This window comes from Nelumbo nucifera, chromosome 5 (assembly GCF_055504915.1).
Source record: "Nelumbo nucifera cultivar China Antique chromosome 5, China Antique-T2T, whole genome shotgun sequence".
In the NCBI taxonomy this organism is placed as follows: Eukaryota; Viridiplantae; Streptophyta; class Magnoliopsida; order Proteales; family Nelumbonaceae; genus Nelumbo; species Nelumbo nucifera.
In genome coordinates, this window is record NC_142653.1 from 72,951,023 (window position 1) to 72,973,845 (window position 22,823).

The window sequence follows — 22,823 nt, forward strand, 5'->3', positions numbered from 1 at the left end:
GACAAAAGCATAGCATTGCTTATAAATGGTTACGGACTTTCCTATGGAGTCTAAGAGCTGTTGGCACTATATTGTTAGAAGCAACTATGGTCTCAATGAAAATAGCTGGGGTGTGGGCTCTGCAAGAACGTTTTCCGTTGGTATTCCTTGGCAGTCAATTGCTCCCATCCTCTCTCTTCTTGGTTTATTAGGTATTAGCTAGCTTTGTAGGGTAGGATATTTCCCCATTGTTGCATCTGGTCTCATTAAATTGGGTCATGATGTGTAGAGTCCTGCTGCAATTTTTTCTGAAACCAGGGCCGAATGCTTCCTTTCTTTTCAGGTTGTCTAGCTGGTCGAGTTCAGCTAAATGCATTTCCATTTAATATCCAGAGATAAGAGTGAGGAGAAGAGGGAACTTTCCATCCTGCTACAAGATGCAGAGAAGATCTGAAGATTGAAGGAAAGAAGCTACTGTTGTTATAAGGCAAAAGTAAGGATAGATATCGTTGAAAATCAGAGAAGGAAGAGCAACCATTAGTTTGATTGGAAAGCAACTCAGTGGCTGAAAGGCTTTATGGATGGGGCACTCTATGCTATTAAGATAGAGGGTTGGAAGAGATTTTTGGAATTACCAAGAAGAAGGTATCAAGTTGAATTGAGACGTAGTCAGAAGAGGTGGTTTGTAGCGGTGTCTGAATTCTTTGGCTTCAACAAAAAACAATTAGTTTGCATCCCAGAAGGCAAAAAAACCTTGGGATGGAAGCTGTTCGTGAAGAAAGAGATGGTTGATCTCAACCATCCATAAAGCTGATGGATCAATGTGGAAGGACGATGTGGTTAAGTCGATGGAGGAATTGATAGGGAGATTCTCGATATCAATAAAATTTGAAAACATCAAGGATGGTTTTATATGGGTACTCACCAATGTTTATGGTCCAAATAGATACTGGGAAAGAAATGAAATGTGGGAGGAATTCTATCCTACTAGGGGTTTATGGGATGGGCCATGGTGTGTGGTAGGGGATTTTAATGTTGTGAGATTCTCGAATGAAACAAACAACCCCAACCAACAGGTCACCACTAGTACAAGGAGATTCAATGATTTTATAGAGACTTGTGAGCTAAAAGAAATCCCCTTGTTGCAACTTTCAAGCCCGATTCACTTGGTCAAATTTTCAGGAAGTACCTCGATGCTCAAAATTAGACAGATTCCTCTTTAATGAACTTTGGGAATCCCATATAGGAAACTTGGTGTTGATAGCTTTACCTAGGGTCACCTTGGATCACTTCCCTATTAAGTTGGGCTTGGAAACCTTTGCAAATGTTCCTACCCCGTTTAGATTTGAAAACATGTGGCTTACACATCTAGACTGTGAGAAAATGTAGAGGTTTGGTGGAAGGAGGAGTTAAGAGGAGTGGAATCAAAAGGGGTGCGATTTCACAAAAAATTAAAGATATTGAGAGAGAGAGAGAGAGAATTAAGGAATGGAATATGGAGCAGTTTGGAAGAGTAGATAGATAGATTGATAGATAGATAGATAGATAGATAGATAGAGAGAGAGAGAGAGAGAGTTAAGGAATGGAATATGGAGCAGTTTGGAAGAGTAGAGGAACAAAAGATCACTCTCTTGTCAAAATTAGAGGAGCTGTATGAGAAAGAACCTAGGGGATTCTAGTTGCGGAGGAAAGAGCTTTAAGATGTAGGGTTAAGAAAGAGATGAAAGAAGTGCTTTAAAGGGAAGAGATTTGTTGGAGGCAAAAATCTAGATGCAAGTGGATTAAAGAAGGGGATGGTAATACAAAATTCTTTCTTGCCTTGGCGAATGGGAGGAGGAAAAATTATGTTGCTAGCTTAGAGATAGAATGGCAGGAGACAACCAATCGGGAGGAAATTGCTAAGATCTTTGTGGACCATTTCAAATCAATTTTTAGGAGGCCTTTGAATGAGAGAACGGGTGTGGTGGGAATTGAGTGGCCTTGTGTGAGACTAAGGTAACAAGTTGGTTGGAAAGGAATTTTGAAGAAGAGGAAATTTAGAAGGCAAATTTTTTAATGGACAAATCTAAAGCCCCCGAACTAGATGGGTTTACCTTGGCTTTTTACCAAGATTGTTGGGATATTGTGAAAGATGACTTAATTGAGGTCTTCAATGGATTTGTAGAAAAGCATATAATTAGCCCTGGGGTGAATGCAACCTTTCTAGCTCTTATTCCAAAGAGAACTGATGCTAGTCATCCAAAGGACTTTAGATTAATCAGCCTAGTAACCGGCATCTACAAGATCTTAGCCAACTCTTGTTGAGATTAAAATTAGTTCTCCCATCTGTAATCACTCAAAATCAAGGGGCTTTCATTGAGGGGAGGTAGATAGTTGATCAGATTCTAGTTGCTAATGAATGTGTTGAGGATCTGAAAAGATCAAGGAGGAAGAGTTTTGTGTGCAAGCTGGACTTGGAGAATGGATTGGACCTTCCTTATTGAGGTGATGAAAAATTGTGGGTTTGGGGAGAGATGATGCAAATGGATTTTAGGTTGTGTTAAGTTTTGCGACTATTCCATTTTGGTTAATGGGATTGTTAGAGACTTCTTTTCAGCTCGTTGGGGCTTAAGGCAAGGTGATCCTCTCTCACCCTTTCTTTTCACCCTAATAGTAAGAGACTTCTTTCCACCTAAAGTGATCCTCTCTCACCCTTGATAATTTACTTTACTTTAGGTGGACTTGCTACCGGAATGAAATGAAAAAAATTCACATGTCTAACCAGGAATATGAATTTGAGGATTCAATGGGTGGGGAGATAAGCAAATGGGATGGTGGATGCTTTGGCTAAGCAAGGGGTGAATAGGTCTATTTTATTCTAAGCAAACTTGTAATGGAATCAAAACAACAATACCCTTTTTATGTAGAGGCATAACCAAGAAAGATACACTTCCGAGCCTTGGGTTCAAACTTATGTCTCTTGGAGCTTGGAATGTGGACATAGCAAGTGTGACCAAAGACATGCAGAAGAATGGAGAAAACCTCAACACTGGGAAAGAGGACACCAAAAGGAGACTTTAACCCCGAGACTTGGGAAGGGATACAACTAATAAGATAAGTGGCTGTTAAAACTGCATCCCCCCAAAATTTCATAAGAACATGGATAGCAAAAAGTATACTCCTTGCAACTTCCACATTATGTTTATTTTTTCTCTTTGCTACTCCATTTTGCTATGGAGTACAGGCACAAGAACTCTGATGAACTACCCTAAACTTTTCAAGATAGGAAGTAAGGTCCTTTTAAAATATTCCTTAGTATTGTCTGATTGGAATATCTTGATGCGGGTATCAAACTGAGTGAGATATATTTATGGAATTGTTGCACAAGTTTAGGTACTTCAGCATGAGAGCACATAAGGTAGATTTAGGTATATCTTGAAAAATCATCAATAAACAGGATAAAATATTTGTAGCCACCCATACAAGGTAAAATGGTAAAGCCCCCACACATCAAAGTGAATAGTATTAAAAGGAATAGTCGATCTTTTATTGCTTGCAGGACAAGTGTTCTTACAATGCTTTGAGAACTCACAACCTTGTCCAAAAAGGGGAATGACATTAAAACCATTTGCCGACTGTCAGCAAGTCATTTCTAGTGATTCTAGTCCTACCCCCGTTCTTTCAGGTATGGGTGTCAATTCTGTTTTAGGTACGACTTGTTTGCTATGCCTGTAACAGATATCCCAGCTTCCCATCCAGGAGTTTCTGATGCAAGAGAGAGGGTGATAATGGAAGGAGGAGAGAGGGTGTTGGAAGGAAGCAGTAAGGGGGAGGCGGATAGAATTTGGGAGATGATCTGTACAATGATGGAGGAACAAAATAAAAAGGAAGGACTTGTAGAAAGATGCTATAGCCAAAATAAGTGTGAGAAAGGTAAAATTCTTTCTCAAACATTGGCTGGAAAGAATGGAGAAATTGGGAAGGGGGGGAAAAGAGGAACAAATAAGAAAAAAAGATCTGAAGTGGAAAGGCTAATTTCAGACATTGAGGGGGATTTAGAATTCAGTGGTAGAGGGGATAGGAGGAAGGGCCTAAAATGAGGAGAATATGGTCTCTTATTGGGTTCCTTTGCTATTTTGTATCGATGAAAATTATTAGCTGGAATGTAAGAGGGTTAAGGAGTGCAAGGAAGAGAAGGGCGATCAAAGACCTACTCCGAAGGGAAAAACCTGATATTGTGTTGTTACAAGAATCCAAACTGATGGAGTTAGATGGGAGATGGGTTAGGAGTTTTTGGAGGTCTAGAGGTTTAGCTTGGAGCTTGTCTCCTTCTTGGGGAGCTTCGGGGGGGATTGTAACACTGTGGAGGGAGGATGTGGTGGAAGTAGTGGAAGAATTGATAGGCAGATTCTCAGTTTCTATTAAGTGCAAGAATGTAGAGAATGGGTGTGTATGGGTTTTAACCAATGTTTATGGCCCTAATTCCTATAGAGAGAGGAATGAGATGTGGGAGGAACTATATGCAATCAAGGGGCTATGGGATGGTCCTTGGTGCCTAGGCGGGGATTTTAACGTCATTAGATTCTCTGATGAAACAAGTAATCCCCAACAGGTAATCTATTTAATGGTTTTATTGAAGATTGTGAACTAAAGGAAATACCTCTGTTGCAAGCCAGTTACACTTGGTCCAACCTTCAGGAAACCCCTTTGTGCTCAAAGTTGGATAGATTCCTTTTTAACCTTGTCTGGGAGAATAGTTTGGAAAACTTGGTTGCTAGGGCATTACCCAGGGTCACCTCCGATCACTGTCCTATCCAAATAGGAACTGAGTCTTTTCCTATAGGACCCAAACCTTTCAGATTCGAAAATATGTGGCTTACCCATCCAGATTTTGTGAAAAAAGTGGAGTGGTGGGGTGAGGAGGAGAGGGGGGTAAGATGGAAGGGGAACAAGTTCCATAAGAAATTAAAAAGTTTGAGAGCTAAAATAAAAGAGTGGAATAGAGATCAGTTTGGTAGAATTGAGGAGCAAAAATTGGGCCTAATCTCTCGAATAGAGAATTTGGATATAAAGGAATCTCACAATGGGCTGACCGAGGAGGACAGAGTGCTAAGGAGACAATTAAAAAAGGAGTTGGAACAAGTGTTATTGAGGGAAGAAATCAGTTGGAGACAAAAATCTAGACACAAGTGGATTAAGGAAGGCGATGGGAACACTAGATTCTTCCATGATTTGGCAAATGGGAGACGAAGAAAGAATTTTGTGACCAAGCTAGAGATAGGAGAGGAGTTGATTACCAACCAGGATGACATAGCCAGAAAATTTGTGGACCACTTCAAATCGATTTATAGAAGGCCTTTGAGTGAGAGAACAGTCATGGAAAGGGTGGATTGGCCAAGAATTGATGAAGAAATGGCAAGGTGGTTGGAAAGGGATTTCTAGGAAGAAGAGATTAAGAAAGCTGTCTTTCTAATGGATAGATCCAAGGCTCCGGGTCCAGATGGCTTTACAATGGGTTTTTATCAAGACTGTTGGGAGGTGTTGAAAGAGGATCTAGCTGAAGTCTTTAAGGAATTTGCGGACAATCACACTATAAGCCCTGGAATTAATGCCACCTTTTTGGCCTTGATACCTAAGAAGAATGATGCCAACCACCCAAAAGATTATAGGCCTATTAGTCTGGTGACAAGCATCTATAAAATTCTGGCTAAAGTGCTCTCATTGAGGATCAAAACAGTCCTCCCTACCATCATTAGTGAAACTCAGGGGGCTTTCATTCAAGGGCGACAAATAACAGATCAGATTCTAATTGCGAATGAGTGTGTGGAGGAAATGAAAAGGTCTAGTAGGAAAGGATTCATTTGTAAATTGGATCTTGAAAAGGCCTATGATTTGGTGGACTGGGAGTTTCTATTAGAGGTTATGCGAAATGGTGGATTTGGGGACGAGTGGTGTAGTTGGATCTTTGGGTGTATCAGTACTTGTCACTATTCTATTCTGGTAAATGGTACGATGAAGGATTTTTTTCCAGCTTGCAGGGGTGTCAGGCAAGGGGATCCACTTTCACCCTTCCTTTTTACCTTAGTAGCTGATGTGATTAGTAGGATCATTACTAAGGCTGACAACGAAGATGCCATTAGGGGTTGGAGAATAGGGAGACACCAGGTCCCTGTAACCCACCTTCAGTTTGCAGACGACCTAATGATTTTTTGTGAAGGAGGTCTTAGTGAAAAGGTAGCAAACGTAAAGGAGCTAATAAAAGGATTTGAAAGTGTCTCTAATTTGAGAATAAATCTGGAAAAGAGTTGCGTAGCAGGTATAAATTTGGAGGTAGGGGAGGTCGAGGCTATTGCGGAGTGTCTTGAATGTTCCACCTCTGCTTGGCCTATGCCATATTTAGGGCTTCCTTTAGGGGCAAATCCTAGGGAGAGTAGATTTTGGACCCCAGTGTTAGAAAAGTTTGAGAAGAGATTAGTCTCATGGAAGAGGAACTATATCTCTTTAGGAGGAAGAATTACCCTAATAAGAGCTACCTTGGCTAACTTACCAACATATTATTTGTCTGTCTTTAGGATACCAGTTAGGGAAGCTAGGAAGCTGGAGAAGTTGATGAGAGACTTCTTATGGGAGCCGGGACAAGAGAGAAAGGATCATTTGGTTAATTGGGAAATTGTCTGCAGAAGTAAAGAAGAGGGGGGTTTGGGAATTGGGAGGGTAACTAGAAAGAATCAAGCTCTATTAGGGAAATGGTTGTGGAGATGGCCTTTAGAAAGAGAGAGACTGTGGCATGAGGTGGTGGGAAGCATTCATGGGAGGTCAGAGAATGGATGGGATGCTGGAGTATCGAGGCAAGCTAACCTAGCAGCACCTTGGAAGGCTATTCACAACACCCTTCCTCAATTCCTCAATTTGATCAGGTCTGAAGTTTGTTCTGGCAACTCTATCCTTTTTTGGGAGGATATTTGGGTAGGGGACTCACCGTTAAAGGATTTGTTCCCTTCGCTTTTTTCTATTTCTTTGTACAGAAAAGAGGTGGTCTCAAAATTTGTCTCACCTTTGGGGACACCCTTAGATTCTACTTGGGATTTTGGGTTTCGTAGAGGACTTAGGGATGCTGAAATTGAGTCTCTTTCTTTGTTGCTTGGGTGTCTCAATCAGGTTTGTTTGGATCCCTCCAAGCTAGATAAGAGGGTTTGGACTCCTAGACCCAATGGAACCTTCACTTGTGCTTCTTTTTTCAAGTCCATCTCTCAACTTCCTACTCACCATCCCTTTCCGTCAAAAGAAATTTGGTGTAAGCCAGTCCCCCCAAAAATTATGGCTTTTTGTTGGGAAGTTTTCCATGGGAAAGTAAACACTTTAGACAACCTACAAAAGAGAAGATCTTTTCTCTGTATTTCTCCTAATTGGTGTATCCTCTGTAGAGCTCACGGTGAGGATTGTTACCATTTATTAGTATCTTGTCCCTTTTCTGCAGACCTTTGGGCTTGGCTACTTTCGTTGTTTGGGGGTAGTTGGAGTTTACCAGCAGAAGTTCACATGCTCTTCAATCATTCTACCTTTTATTGGCCTACAAAAATAGGGAGAATTATGTGGAGATGTGCTCGTGCTGCCTTGACTTGGACTCTTTGGGAGGAAAGGAATCTCAGAATTTTTCAAGATAAGGAAAGGAACAGCCAAGATTTGAAAGACTGTGTGTTAAACAGGGCAATACATTGGCTGAAGACCTTGGAAATCTTTCATCAATTCTCCTTTAATGACATTTGGAGAAATTGGTTAGCAGTAGCAAGGTGTTCATCTTTAAAGGCCAAATCAATTACAAGCTGGTCTCCTCCACCCGAAGGCTCAATTAAGTTGAACTTTGACGGAAGCAGCATGGGTAATCCAGGATTATCCGGAGTGGGGGGTGCTTTGAGAAATGAGAAGGGAGAGATTTTGTTGCTCTACTCAGGTCCTTTGGGAATTGGGAATTCCATCAGGGCAGAACTTTTAGCTGCTGTACCAGGGTCCAATTTGCAAACCAGCTGGGGGTACAACATCTAATAATCGAGGGGGATTCCAAAGTGGTGGTGGGTTGGTTAAAAAATTCTGAAGAGGCTATGTGGCGATACAAGAATGAAATGAAGAAATTTAGTTGGTTGACAAGGAATATGTTGGTCACTGTACAGTGGGTGGGGAGATCAGCAAATACCTTGCCAGATGTGTTAGCTAAGCAAGGGGTAAATAGGGAAGAATTATTTTGGGCTCAGTTGTGATTCTTGTTTTTCTTTCCTAGTTTACTTGTAAGTTTCAAGGAGGGGCTGCAGCTCGCGCCTCTCGTTGGGATGATGTATGAACTCACTCTAATTTGCTTATGAATCAATAAACTTATTATTATTCATCAAAAAAAACAATTGAGTCAATGAAGAAAAGGACAAATGACCCAAACGATAATGACATAACATAAAAGACTAGTGGACTCTGAAACAAAAGTAGTTCTCTAAGGTTGTACTTGGCTCTGCTCAGATATGTCTAACAGATATATCCCATTTGCCTCATGGCCACTCCAATCACCTTTTGAGATTTCATGTCTTAAAAGACACAAATACACAATATGAAGGATAAAAGCTCACATTACAATAATTCATGGATTTAGTTAAATTACTAATTGAAAAAATTTTGATCAATGTGGACCCAAAATGTAAATGGAATAGATGCACCTATATACATGCAAAGGAATAAAAAATGGAAGTGTATTAGGAAGACAAGGTAAAATGGAAGTGTATTAGGAAGTCTGGTAGAAACTTAGTTGTTGGGCCAAAGAGAATCCATAACACCTAGATATAGGCTTAGTGGAAGGAGGCTTTGTGGAGAAAGCAAAATGGTGGACAGCTTTGAGGGAAGATGCCAAAGAGTTTCTTTGAAGAAATTTGGATCAAAGGAAGAATGGGACTGAAAATAAGAGAATAGAAGAGGGCTACGGTTCTTGTGGAAGGCTCAGACATGATTATCTGGGTGAAGGAATATGTCTCTGATGCAACAACTAAAGGGAAACAGATAAAGTGGAAAGAAAAGTCCTCAGAGTCAGGTAGGAGATATGTGATGGAGAACAAGGGGAATGCAAAGGGTGCATTCATATTCCTTACTGAATTTTTTTCTAAAGGAAGGAAGCAGATGGTTTGCTTCCCTCAAGGGAAGAATGGCGAAAGATGGATAAAAATAGCTGGGATACTTACAAAATTCCTAAATAGAAAGGAACATAAAGAACTATTGGAAATTGATGAAAGGGAACAAAGACCAGAAACTAGAAGACAGATCAGGTATAAGGAAGAGGTACCAAAAAAGAAATTTTTATCCATGGCAAACAGTAGGAGGGATCCTTCCTGGATAGCAGATGGAACAGCAGGAAAATGGGAAAGAACACAAGTGGTTGAAGCTGGAGGATTGGTGGAAAGTTGCAGAACTACTGAAACTCAAACTGTTGCTAAGAAGCACCTTCATTTTAACTCTGTTCAATTCTGTTAAAGCAGTATTGGACCCTCTTGAAAACCAGGTAAATGTTAGAGCATGTTGTATCCAATATGTTCTGGGGACCTTTTCAGTCTATAATTGGTCCGTCTCTTCAAATTCGAAAGTGTTCTCAGTGGAAGACAATGTTACTGTCTGAGTGATTGGGTTGCCTTTCCATCTTTGGAATCAAGAAATTGCAAAATCAATTGCTTTGCTGTGTGGAGCTCGCCTTGATGGTGTCTTCTGGGGAGATCTACGTAGTGCAACCATTCTACTAGGTGGAGTTAAACCAGAAGATATACCGAGGAAGGTGAATGTAATGGTGAATGAACTGTTTGTACCACTTTGGTTAGTATCCTCCACTGAAGCTAACCTTTGGAGGGAGGCAAGGAAGGAGGAAGATGAGAAGGTGGAGGAAATGGAGCTACGTGGCAGCTTGAAGTTGGTTGGAAGAAAGAGACAAGGAAGTTTCACTGAAATGGAAACTCTACCTTTAGGTAGTCCAAAAGATTTGGGCCAGGAGACTCTTAGGAGGCGTGTGACACAAGGCAAAGACCCCTGGAGAATCGGTTGTTAGTGGGGGAGGAGGATTGGCCAATCTTGAACCAGACAGATAGGAGATGACTAGAAAGAATGATCGAGGAAGAGGAAATCAAACAAGCTATCTTTTCTATGGACAGAGCTAAGGCATCAGGCCCAGATGGATTTACAATGGCATTTTATCAGGACTGCTGGGATATAGTCAAAGAAGACCTAATTGGAGCCATTAGAGAATTTGAGGATAAACATATTGTAAGTCCTGGAATCAATGCCACTTTTCTAGCTTTAGTTCCTAAAAAGACTGAAGCCAAACACCCCAAAGATTTTTGGCCAATAATCTTGGTGACAAGTGTCTACAAGATTTTGGCTAAAGTGCTTTCTAGGAGGATAGAAGCAGTTCTCCCTTCTCTCTTTAGCCAAGCACAAGGAGCCTTTGTATAGGATAGACAAATCATAGATCAGATCCTCATTGCAAATGAGAGTGTGGAAGAGATGAAGAGATCTGGCAAAAAAGGTTTTGTTTGCAAATTGGATTTGGAAAAGGCTTATGATTTAGTGGACTGGAATTTCTTGTTGGAAGTGTTAAGAAGACGTGGGTTTGGGGACAAATGGTGTAATTGGATAAGTGGATGTTTAAGTTATTGTCATTATTCAGTCTTGGTGAATGGAGTGGTTAAGGACTTCTTTCTAGCCAACAGAGGTTTAAGACAAGGTGATCCACTTTCTCTGTTCCTTTTTACACTTGTTGCTGATGTCCTTAGTAGAATGATCTCCAAAGCAGATGAGGAAGGCCACATAAAGGGCTGGAGAATAGGGAGGAGAGGTTGTCCAGTAACTCACCTTTAGTTTGCGAATGATATAGTTATTTTCTGTGAAGGGAGTGATTTGAGAAAGGTGGACAACCTTAAGAAGTTAATAAGAGCCTTTGAGCTTGCCTCCAATCTGAGGATAAACTTTGACAAAAGTTGTGTGGTTGGAGTAAATATGGAGGATTGGGAGATTGATTCCATTGCTGAGTGCTTAGGCTGCATTACCTCTCCTTGGCCTTTGACCTACTTAGGGCTACCCTTAGGATCTAATCCTAAAGAAAGCAGTTTTTGGACCTCTATTATGGAAAAATTTGATGATAGATTGGCAGCTTGGAAAAAGAATTACATCTCAATAGGGGGTAGGGTGACCTTGATTAGGGCTACACTTTCCAACCTTCCAACCTACTACCTATCAGTGTTCAGGATTCCACCAAGGGAGGCTAAGAAACTGGAGAAGATAATGAGGGGCTTTCTATGGGAACTAGGGGAGGTGAAGAAGGATCATCTAGTTAGATGGGAGATAGTTAATAAACCTAAGGAAGAAGGGGGTCTAGGGATAAGGAATATAGTGCTGAAGAATGTAGCCCTCCTAGGGAAGTGGTTATGGAGATGGCTCCTAGAGAGAGAGATTATGGAATGAGGTGATGTTGAGTATTCATGGCTGCTCAGGAAATGGTTGGGATGCCAGGATATCTCGTCGAGCTACACTCACAACACCTTGGAAAGCTATACATGGCATTCTTGCTCACTTCCTCAGTTTTATCAGGTATGATGCTTGCTCTGGTGATGTTATTAGGTTCTGGGAGGATGTTTGGGTGGGTAATCAACCCCTCAAAGATCGATTCCCATCACTTTATTCCCTATCCCTTCACAAAAATGAGTCGATTGCAAATTTTCTTCCAGATCCGTTGAGTCCCCTGTCTTTAAACTGGGATTTCGGTTTTCGTAGGGGTTTGAGGGATGGTGAGTCGATTTGTATCGCTGAGCTTCTTCATTTACTAGGGTGTTTGTTTGGACCCCACTTCTTCTGATCAAAGAGTCTGGACTCCCCTTCCTAAAGGTGTTTTCACTTGCTCTTCTTTTCAAAAATCCCTCAGTTCCAACCCCATCTCCCGAGGGTTCCCCTTCAAAGAGATTTGGGCCCGACCTATCCCTCTCTATGTCTCTCTCCGAATTGGTGTTTCTTGTGCAAGGCCCAGAATGATGACTGTTTCCATTTGCTGATTTCCTGCTCCCTTGCTACAGACTTATGGAGTTGGAGCCTTAGTTTATTTGGAGGGAGGTGGTCTCTGCCAACTGATTTGGGTATGTTATTTAACCCTTCTTTTTTCGTTTGGCACACTAGAAGAGGCAAGTTCATGTGGAAATGTGTCAGGGCAGCAACCTTATGGACACTATGGGAGGAAAGGAATGCAAGAGTTTTCTTAGAGAAGGAAAGAAGATTAGAAGAAGTAAAGAATTGCATTCTAACAAGAGCAAATACATTGGCTGAAAACCTTGGAGATATTCGATGATTTCTCTTTTGATGATTTGTGGAGGAATTGATTAGTAATAGCTAATACTTCTACAAAGAAGAACAAATGCTTATCAGAATGGGATCCGCCGTTAGAAGGTATCATCAAGTTAAATTTTGATGGAAGCAGCCAAGGTAACCCTGGGCAATCAGGTATTCGGGGTGTCTTGAGGAACAAGGACAGCAACATCATCCCCTTATTCTCAGGACCGGTGGGAGTGGGGGACTCTACGAGGGCGGAATTACTAGCTGCAGTACAAGGAATTCAGATTGCTAACCAAATTGAGGTGGAGCATCTCCTAGTTGAAGGGGACTCTCAGGTGGTAACAAGGTGGCTGCTTAAAGGCACCGGAATCAATTATCCAAGGGATTTTATGATTACCTGAGTTAGAAACATGATTTGTAGTGGCACGAATATCTGAGTGTGAATATGTAGAGGAAGGAACTATCTCTGATGAAATAGATGTTGTATACTCCAAATGACTGATTATTCGACCATACTTTTCATATTCAGCCCTAACAACTACAAGTTGCTCTCCCACTGACTTCTCACCATTTTGCCCCTAGTCACTCTGTGAGGAGGTGGCTACATTTAAATTTCCACCTTTTCAATTTTCAATCCTTTTTTCCACTATTTTCTTTCTTGAGTTTGGCAAGTATAAGCTTTGGGTGCAACTTTCAATCGGTGTCTTTAGTATGTTTAGGTTTCTCTTAGTACTCACAGATAACATCTTTCTTCCTAGTGTTGACCTTTGGCTTCATCCCAACATTAGCATAGTGATAAACTTGTGGCTCTACAAACTAAATCTGTCTTTTGTTCTCCTCATTACTTACCACTCACCACAGAATAAGCCTGAGAGAAAGTCACTTCATCCTTTTCCAAAACATTCTTCCCCACAATATCATACTTTGGGTTGAGTTCAGTGAGGAACTCAAATTCTGCATCCTTTGTACAACCCCAAACAACAATCTCCATCAAATCAATCTCCTGCCAAAGAGATTTCAGCATGCAGAAGTAGATGGCTAAGGGCTTCTTCCCTTGTCTTAGATTATTCACATCATTCTTCAATTTATAGGCCTGGGCAACATTCAACTTTTGAGAATAGGTCCCCGTGACACTATCCCACACTTCCTTTGCAATTTCCATCTACAAGTAGTGTTTACTAATACATGACTGCATGGAGTTCACTAATCAATCCAGTACCGTGTAGTTTTCCTGTATCCACCTTTCATAGGTAGGGTCATCCTTCTCCGGTTTCTTCTTGCTTCCAGTAATGTACCCCCATTTAACTCTACTGTACAGATGTATTTTAATTGACTAAGACCAAGCTAAATAATTGGTTCCATCCAACTTCACAGTGGTCACTGCCCCTAATAGAGTCTCCACAGGCTCCCTATCTCCAAACCCAGAATTTGTGGGATATTTGGCTTCTCCTCCACTTTGCTCCATTTAGTGAATGGATGGATGCAAACAAAAATCAAATTAAGGTTTTGCTAGGCTACACTTGCTATTTCACGCAAAGAACTATTCTTCAATCACCCAAAACTAAGGTTTCATAAGACTGGACAGGATGGGAGGAGAGAAAGTTACTGTTCCTACCAGAGGTTTCAGAACTCTGTCCAACACAAACCTCCCTTAATAGAAATCAAAGAGCTCCCCTTTCATCCCCAAGTGCCATCTTCAAAGTGTCTCTAGGACATGTAACGAGATTTCTCTAGTTATCTAGGGATTTCGGGAAAAAACTCTAAGAATTTGCCTTGGGCTTGAACTAAAGATGAAAGTCTCCACAAAACATCTCCAAAAACCCTCCTATCTGGGCTACATAAGCTGCTAATTGATCAGCCGATCAGTTCTTCATACACACTGTGTATGGGCTAAGAAAGGAGAAAGACGTTGAAGGTGAGAACCTGCTTTGATCCCAAGTTGTGAAACACACCTGCAACAATTGGAGATAAAGAAAAGAAAAACAGAAGAGAAGAAGAAGATTGAAGAAGATGGGAGAGAGAAAAGTAAAGGAGGAAGAAGATGGAAGAAAGGGAAGAAGAAGATAGAGAGTTCTAAACCTCTCTTCAGTCCCCAATGATCTCTTTTATTCTTTTGTTGTAAAAAATAAAGACAATTACATGAGTGCCCTTAGTAGGGCGTCCATCACTAATCACAACAACAAAAAAAAAAATAAAAAAGAAAAAAACAGGCCTATAACTAAGGTCCACTACCTACTAACACAAGCCATAAATAACTTAAAGATAAATAAAGAAACTAAGGCCCATTCGGCCCATTCTCACTACAATTCTCTTGTGAGTTTTCCGTATTATTGCATGCTGCTGTATTACTTTTGATTGATATATGCCCATGGTATGTGATTTCATGGCTGATTCCACAACAAAATAGAATGGCTCAATGGAAAAAGAATCATATTCTTGAAGTTGCTCATTCTATTCTTTTTGCATCGCATGTTCCTACAAAGTTCTGGGGTTGTGTTGTCTTAACTGTTGGAAAGTAGAAGATTGACTCTCTGATTGATTCTCCATAATTTTTGGTCCATCAGTTTAGGAAACTTAATTTCCTAGAATCATGGGATATTAATTGGAGAATCCCACTGATATAGAAATTAGTTTTTTAGGAAAAGTTAGTTTCCTATTTTATCACCCTGTAAATTAGCTCTGTAATTCTATATAAAGTTGTGTATATGCTCCTTCCAAGACAATACAATCAATTCATTTTTTCTCTCAAATTTTCACATGGTATCAGAGCCAGGTTACGACCTAATCCACACATAGTATCTCTTTGGTCATCTCTGCTGCGTTCAAGAACTCTCAAACAGTATTTGGGAGGTTCTTGAGTGTCCTTGATTCTTCTTCGAGATCGGCTACAGATCTGAACTCTACATTTTTGCTTCTTCTGGACTGTTGCGCCATTGGATTCATCCTTTTTTCTTGGATTTCTTTGTAGAGACATCAGATCAGTCTGAAATCTTAGATCTGGTGTTGCCCAGAGCAGATTTACTGAATCCCTTTGGTTTCATTTGGATCAGTTTTGATTTTGAGTGGTTTCGATCCACTCTTCAGTTTGGTGGAGCATTACAGTTATCTTTTTTTTTACATTGGCTGAAAGATTCTTTAGGCCTTCATCGCCAATCCTTACTATGTTTTTTAGACCTTCATTGTCTGTTTTTTTCTCTCTTTCTTGAAGCCCACCCAATATGTCAGAAGCCACCGTATCAAATACTACTGCACAATCGGAAGAAGTTTCCTCACATCAAGCATCTGGCGACCTGCAAAACATTCAGGCAGCATTCTGTAATTCTATATAAAGTTGTGTATATGCTCCTTCCAAGACAATACAATCAATTCATTTTTTCTCTCAAATTTTCACATTAACTGTTATCTATCTAATTAACCAGATGCCTTTAAAGGTTCTTGGGTTCAAAGGTCCTAATGAAAACATGTTTATATGTTTCTTCAGGTTTTTGGCTGTACATGTTATGTTCATATTCCTAGTTCTCATTGATACAAATTTAAACCTAAGGTGACAAAATATATATTTCATGGTTATGCTTCCACATAGAAAGGTTATTTCTGTTATGATCTTGTTAGTGGTAGCTGCTGTTGGATTGAAGTCTTTGTATGTATGAGTATTCAGCTGATAAGAGTTCTTATTAGCCTATACTTAAGTTTAAGTTGTCCTGTACTGGGCCTTTGTTAATGGGCCTAATCCTGTTTAATGTTTTAAGTTGTCTGGGTGTCCCATCACTAATCAGGGGCATTCTAGTAACTTCCTGTATCATTGTACTACATCATAATATAAATAATAGTACTGTCGACTGAGCAGTGCAGTTCGACATTCCAGCATCTCTTCTTCTTCTTCTCTTTTCTGCTACTTCGGCTACAGTAATTTATCTTTCATGGTATCAGAGCATTAGCTTCTTCCTGGTTTCTGCCGGCACACACTCTCTTCTCTTGCTGTCTTTTCATCTTCTCTCTTCCTTTTCTGGGTTGCTGCAGTGAAGACCTAGGGGTGTAAGAGAGTAAAACAAGTTCGAACCTAGGGTTTCTCTTGGTTGTAGGACTCAAGGGAAGTAAGACCCAGAAGTAGATGTCCTACTAGGTTATTTCCAGCAAATAGTAGCTATTTGGCTACTAAGAGAGGTCTGTGTAGGACAGACCTAGTTGAGGACTGATTTCAGCAGTCCTAGCACTAGCCGAAAGGGGCTTAGCTACTTCTACAGTTGCAGCTTCGGTGCTCCAGCAAGACTCGCAGACTTAGCTTCTTTCCCGAGCTGTTGCAGCCTCGAACTGTTCACTTGCTACTGTTGCAGCCTCGAACTGTTCACTCGCTATTGTACCCGAACTGTTGCAGTTTTTTGGTTCAGCCCAAGTGAAGTCTATCTAGTGTTCTACCAGCACTGTGAACACTTCTACCAGCATAGAAATGTGGCAAACAACTCCAAGTTCAGGGTGGTTATCAGTCCGAAACCCCTCACCACTGCTGTGAGATTACCTAGGGAGCTGCCAGCTCCAGATTGTTCAGCACTGTGAACCCTAGTTGAGGACTGATGTCAGCAGTCCTAGTATTGGCCGCAAGGAAGGGCACTCTCTTTATAGTTGCAGTATTCAAAGTTCAAGTGGAGTCTGCATAGCACAATAGTTGAGAACCCTTAGCTTCAGGTCGGTTACCAGCCCAGAACTCCTTGCTTGCTGTTGTAACTGAACTGTTTCAGAACTGTGACAGTCTCGGCAAGTCTGAAACTGTGTCGAGTGCTGTCAGAACCTGCTGTGATCATTTCAGCTAATCAGATCTGCTCTAGATTTGGTTCAGAACCTTCAGAACTGCTTCGGCTAGTCTTAATCAGTGTCACCTACATAGTGGCTGCAGTCAAGATGTCTTCAATACCCAGAAATGTTCCTTCTAGAGATAACAGGCCTGCGGCAAGTGGGAATTTTGTCACCAGGAACAATGATGACAACTCACAAAATACACCAACAGTGTCTTCTTCTCCTATGGGACAGGTTGCTGATTCCTCTGGAACTGGTACTTTGGGCTTCACTGCTAGTGAGGTTGAGGTCCTTAGCAGGGCATTAGCCCGTCTAAGAAATAATTCTTTTGCTTCTACATCTCTTGCTAGATCAGGTACAGTCTCTGCCTTCAGTGCCACTGGCTCTATTGACTCTACTTCTTGGGTTATTGATTCCGGTGCTACTGACCATTTGACACATATGTCTTCCCTATTCTCTTCATATCATTTGTTGTCTGGTCAGGATAAGATGAGAGTTGCTGACGGGTCTTTCTCCACTATCTCTGGAAAGGGAATTGTTGACCTAAGCAAGGACCTCTCTCTTGAATCAGTTTTACATGTTCCTAGTCTTACCTCAAATCTTTTGTCTGTTTCAAAACTTACCAAAAATTTGAACTGTAGTATAACCTTTTTTCCTACTCATTGTGTCTTCTAGGACAGATTGACAAGGAGAACGATTGGGTGCGGTCATGAGTATGGAGGCTTCTACTACCTTGATGCAGACATCGACTCAGCCTTACAAGCTTCTGCTGCTAGTAATCCGGAAAGTGTGGAGTCAATAGCTAAGCTGCATCTTTGGCATGCTAGGCTAGGTCATGTGTCTTTCTCCTCATTAGAAATGTTGTTCCCCGAATTGTTTAAGGGCATTCCAAGTCAGAGTCTAACCTGTGAAGTATGTCAAATGTCAAAACAATGTAGAATTGTGTATCCAATTTCCAGCAATGAAATTTGTGCTCCTTTTGATTTGGTTCATTCTGATGTCTGAGGCCCTTCACCCATTGTTTCTATTGATGGCTTCCGGTACTTTATGAGTTTTATTGACCACTACTCTCGTTGTACATGGATCTACCTGTTAAAAGGACGGGATGAAGTATCATGGATAACCATGGCATTTTGCAAGATGATTGAAACACAGTTTAATAAGAAGATTAAGCAATTCAGGTCAGACAATGTTGCTGAATACTTTGAAAAATCCTTGAACTTATTCATGGAAGATGCTGGCATATTACATCAGTCATCCTGTGCTATACTCCTCAGCAGAATGGGGTTGCTGAGCGCAAGAATAGACATCTATTGGACACAGCTCGAGCCTTACTATTCCAGCACAAAGTCCCCAAGCAATACTGGTCTCAAGCTGTACTTTCTGCATCATATCTGATAAACCGGATGCCATCTAAGGTGTTGGGTATGAAAACCCCTTTCTCTGTTTTGTGCCCCACTCTTCCAGACTTTCCCCTTCCAGACTTTCCCCTTCCCACTCTTCCAAACCGGATGCCATTATATAATATTGCAGCTTACCAACCTTTGTAACCATCGCTAGCTTCATGGCTACTGTTTCCAGAAGACTTAGAGAAGAATGAGAATCTGCAACCACTGCTCATCTAGATTGAGATGATGCCATAACAACCATAGTGAACATGAAAATATAAACCAAGCCATGGATCTATAGGCTGATCAAAGCTGATTATTTCTTGGGCCAAGAATAAACAACTCACGCCATGGATCTATAGGCATGATTTTAGGGAAATAGAAGGCATCACACAGGGGCTGAACATTACAATCAATTGGGTAAGAAGGACTGCAAATGGGATGGCCGGTACTCTAGCAAAACAAGGGGTATATAGGCAACAGTTGCTTTGGGTGCAATTGTAACATAGGTAACTTGTGGGGATTGGAACTGACCCTTTGTATTATCAAGATTTAGCATCTCTTAATAAAAATTTTTCATTTCTTCTTGTTGATCAAAAAAAAAAAAAAAAGGAACACAAGCCATGGGCATTGAATCATTGATTTTATTTAAGAATTTGCAATCTATAAGATTTAAAGAAAACTAAATGACTCATAGATAAATAGCTTAACAACTAAAATTCTCAAACAACTTCTAAAATAATAATCTCATAAGACTTTTTTTTTTCTTTTTAATATTCATGCTCTTAGTTACTTATCAATAGGAATTTAGGAATTTTCAAATTTTGATCTTATATCCCAAATTTTGTCACGAATTCTTTAGCTTCTAGAATACTTTCTAAAAACATTAAGGTGCTTCAGGTAGATTTGGTTATGAGACACTGTTTTCCTGTTTACTGGAGTGGAGAAAACCGACGTGTTCTAAGAGGTCACTGGTTTGCTCGTAAAGGAGGTCTTGATTGGCTTCCATTGCGTGAAGATGTTGCTGAGCAATTGGAGTTTGCATATCGCTGCAAGGTATTGTCGATCACAGGGTTCATGATCATCTATTTCTTTAATCAGCATATTTGCTATTGCATCATGTTTGTTCATATTTTTCACTTTCTAAGTACTTAAATTTATAGATGCATTTGAGCCTTGGTCATACCAACTACCATAGTTAATTAAAAATGTTAGTGGAATGAAAATGATAAGCTCTTACAAATGGAAAATATTTTGGAAAATTCAGACTTTCATGGAAAAACATTGTGAAATCTGTAGTAAAATTTTGAAACTCCTTGGAAATTTATTGAAAATAATATTCATTATTCCTTTTATCAGTAAAATAATATTATAAAAAATTATGAAAAAACTAGTAGTTAGTTTTCCTTCTCTTTCTCTACTTTGTGCTTGCAGTTTTTTTGTACATAGTATATAACAGTTATGTTTGAAGTTGTTATTTTGTTATGCGGAAAAGTTTTGTTGGCTTAAAAGTGCTTTTATCATTGGTTTTTTGACTAGCTAAAACTGAGAAGTAAAGTCAAATAGATAAGTAGTGGTTCATATATATGTGGCATTTTGATTATTACTTTTTTTTGTTCTATTTTGTTTTTATTTAATATAAAAGTTATTTAAATATGGATGTGCTTGTTATGCTTATTAAAATTGTCTATTCTTTTATTGGAAATGTTACAGTGGGATCAGGGGTCATTACAAAAAATAATCACAATGAAGTATCACTTTAAACTAAAAGTTACAGATACACATACCCTCTCATAAAATAAGGGCTTGAAGAAGGAATGGTAACTAGAGGAGTGCATACGCTTCGTAATGAATTTATTCTTTAGGTGATACTTTTATGTATGTGGGCTAGGAAATTAACCTGTCTGTAAAGAAAGTAAAGTGTATCCAAAACAATGTGAATCATATAAAATAACTTGGAAATATGCTATGGAACATTTTAGGTACATATTGTCTGCTCTATGCATGGAAGTACAGGAGAAATATTAATAAATTGATCAATTTTAAACCATGACTAATGCATGGAAGTACAGGGGAAGATCTGCGGAATTACAGTTTAGTAGATGTTATGGCTCCTGATGGTGGTATGGTTACACAGGATGTGTAGTTGATCCCAAATAATAGGGACTGAGCTCTATTGAGTGTCCACACATGGAAGCTTGATATCTACTAATTCAATTCAAGAACTGTACTCTGATAATTAATTCACATGCATGGTAATTATCACTTCATCCATACCCAACCATATGAGATTATATAGTGATTTTTTTTTTTCTGCATTCTACAAGGACATGTTTGAAATATTCGGTCTGGATTCTGCAATGGTTTGTCAATGTTCTGATGTTCACTGTCATTACATGTATTTTGGAAGCTAGTCAACCTAATTGCACTTGTAAATTTTCAGATAAAAATAATATATCATCAGTCTGCCAATAAAATCAATATTCACAGTAATGGATATGCTGTTTGTTCACAATGTTGATTGTTCTAGTCCGTTTTTATCTATCACCATTCATGTTATAATATTGCTGTTAATACTGTCCCCTAAATAAATAAATACATAAGAATTGAAAATGATATTGGGAATCCTATTGCATCCAGGTCTGGCATCGGAGGACGTTTCAGCCATCGGGTCTTTTTGCAGCACGAGTAGATTTACAAGGCTCTACTCAAGTATGTACTTAATTATTCTTTTATGACAAGAAGCCCATTCCTTTGATGACAATATACTTTTCCATGTTTAATAAACACCTTTTCTTGCAGGGCTTGCATGCTCTTTTCACTGGAGAAGATGATACTTGGGAAGCTTGGATGAATGCTGATGCCTCTGGTTTTTCTAGCATTGTTGGTTTAAGAGGAAGTGGAATTAAATTAAGGCGTGGATATTCTCCATCTGGATCTCCAAAACCTACACAGGTTTGCCGTCTTGTCAATGCACAGCATCATTGTGCTTTCTGTTTCTTTTATTACCATTTAATGGTAGACTCTGGTTATAGAGTATAGGATGATCTCTATGCCTATTCATTCTTTGCGGTAGAAGAGAATCATCAGAAATTGTAGAGAAGCAACCATTGTTGTTTGGAAGACCAGAACTTTGCCTTGGAATGCATTAGCAGGGTGATTAAGAAATGGTCAATTCATCATGTGGGTGTGGATTGTGGTGAGTAGGATTCCACTTCATGCTTGGGCTATCCACATTTCAAAGAGGTTGGAAACTCATTTGGGCGGTTTGCGTTCATAGATGATAGAAACTAGACCTGGGAGGATCTTTGGCACACAATAATCCTGATTGAAGTGGACATCATGATGACTTAAGGTTTGCAGGAGAGATTTGAGTTAGACATAATTATCAAGGGAAAAGATTTAGCGATAGATGTAATTGATCAGCACAGTTTAATTTCAGAAGAGTGGGGAGTTGAAGATGATGACATGGCAGGCTTTGGAGGTTATTTTGCAAATGTAGTTCAAAAGATAGAAATGTGGTTGGTGGTATTTGGGAAAGGAATATGGATTGGTATGAGCTCCTGGTTTTTGAAGCTGTGTATAAATTTGGATCATTGCTTTAAGTTGGTAGTCAGGTCACTTGTTAAGGGTTTGTGTTTGTGGGCTGTTAGTGGCAGCTACTTTTCTGATTTGTCAAGAAAAGGGTTGTGTGGTTGGAATAGGGATAATCTAAATATCAGAATAGATCAGAATAGGGACCAATCGAGAATTGGTTCCTTTGAGTTCTCTCACATTGGAGGCAGTGGATGGTTGAACTAAGAAATCTAAATAGAATCTTTGTCATTAGAAGTTGCTCTTAAAGATCAGTCCAGGTATATTTAATGCCTCATGACTGATACAGCTTGGTAGATGGGTTCTTCATTTTTTTACTGTAGGAGATCTTCTGAAAACCCTAGAGGTGAGACTGAGTCTGCACCGCTAAGTTTGACCAATGGTGATGGTAAGTATAACTAACTCTGATATTCAGTCAGATGAAAGTGCAAATCTTGAGGGATTGAGTACAGTTGCTGGTTGAGCTTCTCAATGGTGTTATCTTGGTTTCTGAATGGTTTGGTGGAAGATGAACTGTGGAGTAGAATCTAATGATGTTGCTGATCTTTCTTTGGAAGAAACTTTGATCAGAGGTTGTTGTATTGTGGAGGAGAAGAGGAATTGGGTTTTGGGCTGTTTTTCTATTGCTTTGCTGTCTGGTATAGTGACAAACATGTTTAAAAGAGTTGGTAGTCAGTAGATTGTTGCACTCTTTGCTCTGGTGATATTTTATCATCAGAGATTGCATCCTTTCTCTTCTCCTTTTTCTTTAATAAA

The 22,823-nt window shown here is 39.8% G+C and overlaps 1 protein-coding gene across 12 annotated transcripts in view; it reads left to right on the plus strand.

Annotated features, from left to right (window-relative positions):
• Positions 1-22,823, plus strand: part of SGR2 (shoot gravitropism 2 (SGR2)) — a 133,074-nt gene that overhangs the window by 9,525 nt on the left and 100,726 nt on the right. For all 12 annotated transcript variants that reach the window (XR_016075935.1, XR_016075933.1, XR_016075934.1 and 9 more), the window contains 3 exons: positions 19,374-19,529; positions 21,114-21,185; positions 21,276-21,428. Coding sequence is in view for 9 of the 12 variants with exons in the window: in XM_088887101.1 (XP_088743227.1) it covers positions 19,374-19,529; positions 21,114-21,185; positions 21,276-21,428 (381 nt within the window). In the remaining 3 variants the exon portion in view is untranslated. The remainder of the gene's footprint in view (positions 1-19,373; positions 19,530-21,113; positions 21,186-21,275; positions 21,429-22,823) is intronic.